This window comes from Heterodontus francisci, unplaced genomic scaffold (genome assembly GCF_036365525.1).
Source record: "Heterodontus francisci isolate sHetFra1 unplaced genomic scaffold, sHetFra1.hap1 HAP1_SCAFFOLD_91, whole genome shotgun sequence".
Taxonomy (NCBI): Eukaryota; Metazoa; Chordata; class Chondrichthyes; order Heterodontiformes; family Heterodontidae; genus Heterodontus; species Heterodontus francisci.
Genome location: NW_027140989.1, coordinates 3,710,099 through 3,721,413, shown reverse-complemented (window position 1 = coordinate 3,721,413; position 11,315 = coordinate 3,710,099). Strand labels below are relative to the sequence as shown.

Genomic DNA, 11,315 nt, shown 5'->3' with positions numbered 1-11,315 from the left:
GCTCCTGCATCACAAGTGTTCTGGGCAGATCCATCCAGACAAAACACTGCACTGGGATCGTCCCAACTGCTCGGTGCTCTACACATATTTCCAGCCATCCTGCTTCCTATGCACAAATAAAAAAAAATAAAGCCTCAATTCCTTTCTTCCCATACAGTTGTTCCACCTCCCCTTAAATGCATCGATATTATCGCCTCGACCTCTCCCTGTGGTTGCAAATTCCAGATTCTAACCACTCACTACATAAATACATTTTTCATGAATTCCTCATTGGTTTTATGAATGTCGATTTTATATTTTTGGCTCTTGTTTCAGACACCACCACAAGAGGAAACATATCTGCATGTATTCTATAGAAGCCCTTCACTATTTCCTCACTTTTTTCATTTGTTCATGTGATGTAGGCATCACTGGCTATGCCAGCATTTATTGCCCATTCCAAATTGCCCTTGACAAAATGGTGGTGAGCTGCCTTCTTGAGCTGCTGCAGTCCTTGAGATGTAGGAATTCTAACGGTGCTGTTTGGAAGGGAGTTCCAGGATTTTGACCCAGCGACAGTGCAGGAATGGTGATATAGTTCCAAGTCAGGATGGTGTGTGGCTTGGAGGGGAACTTGCAGGTGGTAGTGTTCCCATGCATCTGCTGCCCTTGTCCTTGTTGGTGGTAGAGGTTCCAGGTTTGGAAGGTACTGTCGAAGAAGCCTTGGTGTGTTGCTGCAGTGCATCTTTTAGCTGGTACGCACTGCTGCCACTGTCCATCAGTGGTGAATGGAGTGAATATTGAAGGTGGTGGATGTGGGCAATCAAACAGGCTACTTGAGTGTTGTTGGAGCTGCACTCATCCAGGCAAGTGGGCAGTATTCCATCACACTCCTGACTTGTGCCTTGTGAATGGTGGACGGGTGTGGGGAAACAGGAGGTCAGTTACTCGCTGCAGAATTCCTAGCCTCTGACCTTGCTCTTGCAGTTACAGCATTTATATGGCTGGTCCAGTTCAGTTTCTGGTCAATGGTCACCAATGGTCAATGTTAATGGTGGGGCATTCAGTGATGGTAATGCCATTGAACTTCAAGGGTAGATGATTAGATTCTCTCTTGTTTGAGATGGTCATTGCCTGGCACTTATCTGATGCCAATGTTACTTGCCACTTATCAGCCCAAGCCTGGATGTTGTGCAGGTCTTGCTGCATCTGGACATGGGCTGCTTCAGTATTTGAGGAGTCATGAATGGTGCTGAACATTGGGCAATCATCAGAAAACATCCACACTTCTGGCCTTGTGATGGAGGGAAGGTCGTTGATGAAGCTGCTGAAGATGGTTGGGCCGAGAACACGAGCCTAAGGAATTCCAGCTGTAATGTCCTGAGACTGAGATGATTGACCTGAACAACCAATAGGTAGGTGGTAGGGAAATATAGGGACAGGTGGAGATGTTTGGTAGGAATATGGGATTCGTGTAGGATTAGTATAAATGGGTGGTTGATGGTCGGCACAGACTCGGTGGGCCGAAGGGCCTGTTTCAATGCTGTACCTCTAATCTAATCAAACCACAGCCATCTTCCTTAGTGCTAGGTATGACTGCAAACAGCAGAGCATTTTGCCCTGATTTCTATTTGCACTGGTTTTGCTAGGGCTGCCTTGTTGCCATACATGTCAAAGGCTGCCTTGATGTCAAGGGCAGTCACTCTCACCTCACAATGCAATGTTTCTTTAACTCTAAAATAAAAGCAAAAGTCTGCAGATGCTGGAAATATGAAATTTAAAAAAACAAAAGTGCTGGAAATACTCAGCAGTTCAGGCAACATTTGTGGAGGGAGAAACACAATTAACATTTCAGGTCTGTGTCCTTTCATTTTACAATATGTTTTATGTCCTGGTAGATAACAGTGCATTCAGTTTGCAGTAATGAAATTAATACTGTATCCTCCAGTCTGACCACTTGTGAGATTTGTGGAGTGGTGTGTAACATGTAGCTCAGTCTGCAGTCTGGTTACATTATTGAGATTAATTCTGTACTTTACAATCAGGTACTGTCTGTCTGTTCTATCTGACATTGAATTTGTAGTTAAGGCTGCTCTCTGGTGAGAGTGACACAGTGCCTTGCAATCTGATAGTGGGTGTGATTTTGGACTGGGATTGATGTATCTACCTGTCAGTGGGACGGAGTTGGGGTGAAATGGAAACAACTTCAGTCTGTCATGCTCTGTGTGACTGTTGGATTGACTGTTAGTCTCTGGAACTTGGGATCAGTGCCGGTCTGACGAGTACTGCTGGCAGTGATTGTGGAACTGATGTCTCTTTTCTCTCTGAATGATACTGTCCTTACTGTGCGTGAGAAGCCGGCTGCACTTCCCCTTGTGCTGAGGCATCATTACATTTATTCTGCTTCCTTCAAGTATTTGCCTGTAGAAAGAAAAAGTATTTATTCTAATTCAGGAAGAGGTGTGGTGGAAGTTACAAGAGAGACCAAAACAATTTTTCAATGAATAATCATTGTGAACAATCACAAAGGAAACCCAGCAATGCAAACAGAGTCAGTGTCTGATTCCATTGCAGACCTGCAGCCCCCAGCTACTGCATACCAGGGGCTTTGGCCGTTTTACAACAATTAAATGACATCCAGACATAATCCGCTGGGACATGAATGGGACTGACCGACGGAGCAGGGACTTTTACACAGGTCAGATTTCCAGTTCCCGCTTCCATGGTCTAACCGTCCAGACGAAACCAAACAGCCGCTGTTTAAAATGTGTCCTTCATACTTCTCACCTGGTGCCTATAATAGATTCTCTTTTTGTAACTCCCCACATTCTGACTGTCCGCTTCTGTTTCCACACTTCACTGTCCAACAACAATACACTGTGGGAACAGGCTGGATCGCTCTCATTGCGCTGGCACGGACATGTTGGGCCGAATGGCCTCATTCTGCGCCGGAAATTTTCTATGTTTCTGTTTGCTGATTTGTTGCCTGAATCTGCGCCTGCACTCCCCTCCCCAGCACTGCCTGTGAGCGGAAGAAGATGGTTTGAAACAGTCGCGAATGGAGAGATCCCGTTCCCGGGGGAAGGAAGCAAACAGCAGCCTCCTTCCAGCAGCACATCGCTTTGGGAGCGTGTCCGCAGATAGACTCAGAGATCAGCATCGAGTCTGGGTTAGTTCAGGGGCAGGCGGGGGCTGTTTGTTAGAGGCGGAGTGGAGAATCAACTGGTCCCGGAACATGGGGTGAGTGGGGGAAGGGAGAGGCCATTCTCAGGCTGTGTGTCGACGGGGAAAGGAGACAGAATGGGAAGAACCTATTACTGCAGTGCAGTCAAACAATGATAATATTTGTATGACTGGGCTTCCTTTGTGGGGGCTCATTATTATTCGAGAGATTAAATTCATTAAAATCCTGTATCTTCTATCTCACCTGTATTTTAGTTATAAACATACTTTTGTTCAAACAGACAAATAATTGAATGAACCAGAATAAATGTGATGTTTCCTCCACCCAGGTTACAAGGAAGAGTGTCACCAGCTCCTTCTCACACACAGTCCGTACATTATCACTCACAGAGTGCAGAGACACAGACAGGTCATCAGTTCCACAGTCTCAGACTGCAGAACCAGATCCAGAGACACATTTTCAATCCATCAATCAAACAGAACAGGAGAGACGGACGTTGTTTCCATGTCACCCCAACTCAGTACCACTGACAGGTAGATTCATAAATCCCAGTCCAAATTCTCACCCACTATCAAATTATCAGTGTGTCAATCCCACAATGGAGCAACCTCTGCTACAAATTAAATACACATAGAACTGACACATGGTTCCCTTTTCAAAGTTATAGAATTAAGGGCGGTGCAGTGGTTAGCACCGCAGCCTCACAGCTCCAGCGACCCGGGTTCAATTCTGGGTGCTGCCGGTGTGGAGTTTGCAAGTTCTCCCTTTGTCTGCGTGGGTTTCCTCCAGGTGCTCCGGTTTCCTCCCACATGACCAAAAGATTTACAGGTTGATAGGTAAATTGGCCATTATAAATTGCCCCTAGTATAGGTAGGTGGTAGGGAAATATAGGGACAGGTGGGGATGTGGTAGGAATATGGACTTAGTGTAGGATTAGTATAAATGGGTGGTTGATGGTCGGCACAGACTCGGTGCCCGAAGGGCCTGTTTCAATGCTGTATCTCTAAACTAAACTAATATAATCTGAGATTCAAGTTAAATACCAGCCCACTATTTACACATGTTATCAGTTTATTATCAGTATTAATTCCCATAATGTGTCCAGACATATACATTAGATACAAGTCCAAATCTCAAGGGCATAATCAGATTGAGAGATTCTGAAATATCGTATAACCTGAGATACAAACTCAGATTCCAGTTTAAAACTCATCCGGATTGTGAAACTAAAAGATACATTATAAATTTGATGAGTTTAGTCTGAGCTATCAATTACATACCAGTCCTAAAACCTCATAGTGTCAGATGGAAGATACTGTACGATTCCAGACTGAGCTCATTTTACACACAAGTCCAAGATTCTCCCTCAGAGTCAGACTGAATGGCATTGATCAAATTGATTAGTACAGCCTGAGTTACACTTGCACATCAATCCTGTATCAGATTGAAAGATACATTATCTTTCGCTATTATGTTCACAGTGACAGATATTTAATACTTGGCAAAACTTCAAGCATATTGTCTGCTTAAAACCAACCACATCTGTTGCCTGTTGCTGTGCTTACATTTTATGCAGAATGAATCCAGACTTGCAAACAGACCCAGGGACGGAAGGTTATATAATGAATCCCCCACTCACACAGAGTACCAGATACTGACAGATAAAGTGATGCTGATACACATGCTCAGTGCCAGATGCTGAAAAGTATAGGTTGATTATTGGACTCACTCACAGTACCTCAGCCTGAGTCATCTAAAGCAACCTAACACACAAATAGTAGCACTGAGAGATTGAGAAAGAGTCCAAAACTCACATAGAGTACCAGACACTGACAGATACAAACTGAAAACTACACGCACATGGATATAGGATTGGCTAACTCACAGAAAACAGAGAGTGGGGATAAATGGAGCATTTTCAGATTGGCAAACTGTAACTAATGGAGTGCCACAGGTACAGTGCTGGGGCCTCAACTATTTATGGTCTATATTAATAACTTGCATGAAGGGACCAAGTATATTGTTGCCAAATTTGTAGATGGTACAAAGATAGGTAGGAAAGCAAGTTGTGAGGAGGACACAATGTGTCTGCGAAGAGATATAGATAGGTTAAGTCAGTGGGAAAATATTTGGCAGATGGAGTATAATATGGGAAATGTGAGATTGTCTACTTTGGCAGGTAGAATAGAAAAACAGAATATTATTTACATAGAGAGAGACTGCAGAATGCTGCTGTACTGAGGGATCTGGGTGTCCAGGTACATGAATTACAAAAATGTTAGCATGAAGGTATAGCAAGTAATTAGGAAGGCAAATGGAATGTTGGCATTTTTAGCAAGGGGAATGGAGTTTAAAAGTAAGGAAGTTTTGCTATAACTTTACAGGGCATTAGTGACATCCCAACTCCACACAGTTTTGGTCTCCTTACATAAGGAGGAATATACTTGCATTGGAATCAGTTCAAAGAAGGTTCACTCGACTGATTGCTGGGATGTTGGATTGTCTTATGAGAAAATGTTGAGCAGGTTGGGTCTATACTCACTGGAGTTTAGAAGATTGAGTGGTGATCTTATTGAAACCATTAAGATTCTCAGTGGGCTGGACAGGTAGATGCTGAGAGGACGTTTCTCCTTGTGGGGGATTATAGAATTAGGGGCCAGAGTTTAAGATAAGCAGTCTCCCTTTCAAGAAGGAGATGAGGAGGAATTTCCTCTCTCAGAGGGTTGTTCATCTTTGGAAATCTGCTCTCCAGAGGACTGTGGAGGCTGGGTCATTGAATATATTCAACGCAGCCATAGACAGATTTTTGATCTACAACAGAGTCAATGGTTATGGGGGCAGGCAGGAAAGTGAAGTTAAGGCCACAATCAGAACAGCCATGATCTTATTGAGTGGCAGAGCAGGCTTGATGGGCCAAATGGTCTACTCCTGTCCTATTTCGTATCTTCTTATGTTCTAACACACACACACACACACACGCACATACACAACCAATGTGTGGCGGATCTAGAATTAATCCCACTTTCATACACAATACCAGTGACTGAAAGGTACAGAATTAATCCCACAGATAGATCAGTACCACCGACAGTTACAGAATGAATCCCATGCTCAGAGTCAGCACCCGGGATAGAAAGATACACGTGATTCCTACCCTCACATAACAATATCAGACTGAGTTACAGAATGATTTCCACATTCATACTGGGCACCAATGACTGCGAATTAATTCATCCCACAATCACACACACTATCAAAGGCTGACAGATACAGAATTAGTCCCACACTCCTATGTAGTAGCAAAGACTGACACATACAAAATCATTCTCAAATACTCCTACAGTACCTGGCAGATTCAGTGACTGCCAAACTCACACAAATTACCAGAGACTGACAGATAAAGAATGAACTCACACACACACTGAGATACTGCCAGATATAGCTTGAATTCCACACATACAGAGCCACTGACAGATTCAGACTAAGACCCAAATCACATAACATTCCAGAGACTGACAGAATGAATCAAATACTCACACCCAGTGCCACTGACAGAATGTATTCCACGCTCACATACAATACTGAAGACTGACAGATACAGAATGTGACTCACACTTGCACAAAGTACCAGCGAGTGACAGGTACAGAATGAATCCCACATTCACACATGACGTTAGAGATGGACAGCCAAAAAACAATAAGACTGCCAGAATAGATAGAATTCACATAAAAATTCTAAAATATGGCAGAGAAGCACTCTTGACACAAATACATGTCTCATTTCCCTCATCTGGAAGGAGGAGAGCATGACAGGGGATCGCCGTGGTGCGGTAATTGTGATCATCTTTTAAAAAAGTTGACAAGACCGACTGTGTTAACGATAGAGGGGTATCCCTGCTGTCCACCACAGGGAGGGTCATCACAAGAGTCCTTCTCAACTGCCCCCTCCCCGTGGCTGAAGAGCTCCTACTGGAATCACAATGTGGATTCTGTCCATCAACAGGCACAGTGAACATAATCTTCAGAGCAAGACAACTTCAAGAAAATGTAGGGAGCAGCAGCAACCTTTATACATAGCCTTCTCTGACCTGACAAAGGCCTTCGACTTTACCAACCGAGAGGGATTATGGAATGTCCTCCTCAAACATACTGCACTACTACATGCAAGCTGTAATCCTTGCCAACGGATCTATCACTGACCCAATCCGAGTGCAAACTACGTCAAGTAAGGCTCTGTCATCGGCACCAATGCTCTTTTCCATCTTCCCTGCCGCAACACTCCACCTCATCTCCTCACACTCAAACACAGTACCTGACAGAGACAGAATGAATCCATACAGCACCAGAGACTGAGAGTTCCCAAATTACATAAAACACTCAAACACAGTAGCCTAGACTAAAAAGGAAATTAATTGCACACTCACATGCAATAGCAGAGACACAACGACACAGAATCAGTCAATAAGTGTCCTCCCAACAACAGCCAGGACATTTCCAGGAAGCTCTCCACAGGGAGCAGCTCTTCCAATAGAAACTGGGGCTGGAGAGAGTCTTTGTGAAATATACTTCCTGATTGCAGTAAGGGGATTTGTGATTGGTTGCAAATATTTAATCTGATTGGATGGCGAAAGAGACCAAATGTCGAATTACAATATTAAATCGTTGGGACGTCATTCCAAATCACCCAATCACAATCTTTACTTTCCCCATCCCTCATTAGCATAGAGCTGTGGGATTGTCTATTTAATCCGCACTCGGAAGGGGTTTGGTTTATTTCTGTGTCTGAAATTGAAACTAAAGATGGTTGAGGAGAAGAAGAAAGCAGCTGCTAAGAAGGGCGCCAAGAAAACCTTAAATAAACCGTCAGCAAAGGGTGGCAAGAGGCGGAGAAAGTCGAGGAAGGAGAGTTACTCCATCTACATCTACAAAGTGATGAAGCAGGTTCACCCCGACACCGGCATCTCCTCCAAGGCCATGAGCATCATGAACTCGTTTGTGAACGATATTTTCGAGCGCATCGAGGGTGAGGCTTCCCGCCTGGCCCATTACAACAAGCGCAGCACCATCAGCTCCCGGGAGATCCAGACCGCCGTGCGCCTGCTGCTGCCCGGGGAGCTGGCCAAGCACGCCGTGTCGGAAGGGACAAAGGCGGTGACCAAGTACACCAGCTCCAAGTAAAACTGCACAATGGACTGAAAAACATCCCAAACACAACGGCTCTTTTAAGAGCCACCCATAATCTCTCTGAAAAAGCTGCATCCGAACATCTCTATGAAATCATTTTAAGACAATGTGTAACATAATAAATGTCCCACTGCTGTGTTTTTGTCTGCTGTGCCATAAACCGAACTCAAACCCATAATCCGCTCATCCGCCTTTACTTTTTTGCTTAAAGCTGTTATTGTGGTTTTGCACAGCCACTGAATGACCGCATTAACAGCTGCTTTCAGCGGTAAGAGTCAGACCTCAGTCCCTTCATTCTATTCCTGAAATGTGAACTGATTCATCATTTTATTGACAGCAACTCTCCGCACTGTAACAGCACGGAATGGGATTATTACACAGCAGACTACGGGCAGTTTGAGGACTCGATCCTGCTTCCTCTTTTCAGAGAAGGACACTGGGCTCTGTTTGAAGATAAACTGAATGTTTCCCCTCAGGGAAATGCTGTGAACAGGGATTTAGTACCTCCCGGGACAGTTTGAAAGCAATTGTAGAAAGATCCACAATTTAAATAACATTTTCAACCCGCGTCTGTAATTCGTGACGGAAAAAGTTGAATAAAACAAAATAAAGAGAAGGGATTTTAAATATTTGTTTAAGGATGACATTTATTTAAATCCGCTCCTTTCTGACAATGAAATTGGCGGTCTTTTTGAAATTAACAAATTTTCTGCTTCTGATGTTTTGGCGGTAAATCCCGCCCACTTCTGTTTGTCAGTTACCTGATTGGTGAAGAATATAGGCAAATGAGGTCAATTAAGTACCGGCCAATGGGGAGAGTTTTCAGTCGATAAGTAAAGTAAATGCGGCGGAAAATATCCATTCTTTGTGAAAGTCGTTGCGAGATTGTGGAAATGTCTGGAAGAGGAAAGACCAGCGGCAAAGCTCGGGCCAAGGCCAAGTCTCGATCCTACCAGGCTGGACTGCAGTTACCGGTGGGCCGTGTTCACAGGCTCCTGAGAAAGGGCAACTATGCTGAGCGTGTGGGTGCCGGAGCCCCGGTCTATCTGGCTGCTGTGCTTGAGTATCTGACCGCTGAAAACCTCGAGCTGGCCGGTAATGCGGCCCGGGACAACAAGAAGCGCCGCATCATCCCCAGACACCTGCAGTTGGCCGTCCGCAACGATGAGAGCTCAACAAGTTGCAGGGGGGAGTGACTATTGCTCAGGGCGGGGTGCTGCCACATATCCAGGCCGTGCTGTTGCCTAAGAAAACCAGCGCTTCGAGCTCCCAGAAAAAGTAAAGCGGCCAAAATGTCACCTAATAAACCAAAGGCTCTTTTCAGAGCCACCCACAGTCTCTGTGAAAGGGCCTTTTACTGTTTGATTCCAAAATGTCAGTAACAGGACCGAATGAGAACTATTTCAAATGTTTAAGCATCTGTTTCAGTGATTTCCCACTGTCACCCCAAAGCCTGTCTAATTTATTACTTCCACACTGAGTGAGTTATTTGTCCCGTTACAGATTGCTGAATAGAGTCTGACTGCCATGTACAGATAAGTAGACAAAAAAATTACAGATTAAAACTTCGTAATATATATAATCCATCAAAAGATTTTTTTTTCCCGCTTTTATCAGCACAAAGTCCTGGCCCGATTTTCCAAACAGCTTTAAACTAATGCCAGATTTACCATTAATTCGCTTCTTTCCGACACTGAAATTGACGGCCTTTTCGAATTCAAACTTTCTGCCAATTTAAGCCAGTGATTTGCTGCATTTTCTAGTTCGAGGCTCTGCGATTGGTTAAGACATGTGAATGAGACGTGGGTGACCAATCAGAAGTGGGCTCTGGATAGCGCGGGCTCAAACTGTGGGAATTCCAGGTCCCTGAATGATTGAGCTGAAACTGATCAGTTTCACATACCCTGTCAGTTTCAGTGCAGGAAACACCGTCTCGGGGGAAATAACATCACAAGTGGGTCTGGTTCCAGTGACCGATTCAACGGCTGCTGCAAAACTCCTGGATTCCCTCATGGCAGCGAAATCATTTTGAAATTCTATGAAAACAATGAGTGATTCTGGAGGAGTGATGTGGCTTTTCACTGAGGGCATGTGTCGACTGGGGAAATAACTAAGTGTAGAGCCTCGGGCACTGTTTACACAGCCTGTTTAGAAATTCGAATCCACTGCACATCCTTGCTGCAAATGAAATGTAAAATTCGGGGATTCCAGTATTTTTTTATCCCGAACACAGCAGATTGATTGAACAAAGAATTAAAAGCAAACTACTGCGGATGCTGGAAATCTGAAATATTTCAGATTGATTGAACTGTTCTGAACAGCCTATCCCAGCTCCCATTTCTCGGTCACTGCTCTCTCTGTGAGGCGGTGGGTGGCTCTCAGAAGTGCCTTTGTTGTGTGTTTGCTGGAAAGGGTCAAATTGTTCAACCGCCGAATCCGCAGAGAGTGCGGCCCTGCCGTTTCAGAGCATACACCGCATCCATGACAGTGACCATCTTGCGCTTGGCGTGCTCAGTGTAGGTGACTGCATCCATGATCACATTCTCCAGGAAAATCTTCAACACCGCGCCAGTCTCCTCATAGATCAAACCCAAGATCCGCTTGACCCCGCCACGGCGAGCCAGGCGGCGGATTGCTGGTTTGGTGATACCCTGGATATTATCATGAAGCACTTTGCGGTGCCGCTTTGCTCCGCCTTTGCCCAGTCCTTTGCCTCCTTTACCTCTGCCAGACATGATGATTCTTCACTCAGATCACTTCACAATATAAGAAGCAGACTCTTGCAGGCTCTACTTTACACAGACAGCCCGGACCTGCCTGAGAATGGCAGAGAGAGCAGGAAGGGGAGGAGACAGAGTGAAGATTGAACAGAGAGCAGATGGGGAGGAGACACCCAGAGTGACAGACAGAGAGAGAACGGCCCCTCATCTTTCAGATCCACCTCCAGTTTCCTCTGGTTCGCCAATTT

The 11,315-nt window shown here is 44.8% G+C and overlaps 2 protein-coding genes and 1 pseudogene across 2 annotated transcripts; 2 read left to right on the top strand and 1 right to left on the bottom strand.

The window, feature by feature from the left end:
- Positions 1-6,969: 6,969 nt before the first annotated feature.
- On the top strand, positions 6,970-8,359 carry LOC137361685 (histone H2B 1/2-like). The gene is made up of 2 exons (XM_068026388.1): positions 6,970-6,993; positions 7,973-8,359. Exons 1-2 carry the CDS (start codon positions 6,970-6,972, stop codon positions 8,339-8,341), a joined length of 393 nt encoding a protein of 130 aa, XP_067882489.1. The 3' UTR covers positions 8,342-8,359.
- An 881-nt stretch (positions 8,360-9,240) lies between these two features.
- Positions 9,241-10,379, top strand: LOC137361684 (histone H2A-like; annotated as a pseudogene).
- Positions 10,380-10,770: 391 nt separating this feature from the next.
- Positions 10,771-11,082, bottom strand: LOC137361677 (histone H4-like). The gene has a single exon (XM_068026382.1). It carries the CDS (start codon positions 11,080-11,082, stop codon positions 10,771-10,773), a length of 312 nt encoding a protein of 103 aa, XP_067882483.1.
- Positions 11,083-11,315: the final 233 nt, after the last annotated feature.

What these genes read in the sequence shown, in the direction of transcription:
- LOC137361685 (XM_068026388.1), top strand. Translation starts at nt 6,970, where the DNA reads ATGACAGGGGATCGCCGTGGTGCG. An exon ending in CAGGGGATCGCCGTGGTGCG is followed by an intron (nt 6,994 to 7,972) that starts GTAATTGTGATC and finishes AAGATGGTTGAG; the next exon opens with GAGAAGAAGAAAGCAGCTGC.
- LOC137361677 (XM_068026382.1), bottom strand. Translation starts at nt 11,082, where the DNA reads ATGTCTGGCAGAGGTAAAGGAGGCAAAGGACTGGGCAAAGGCGGAGCA.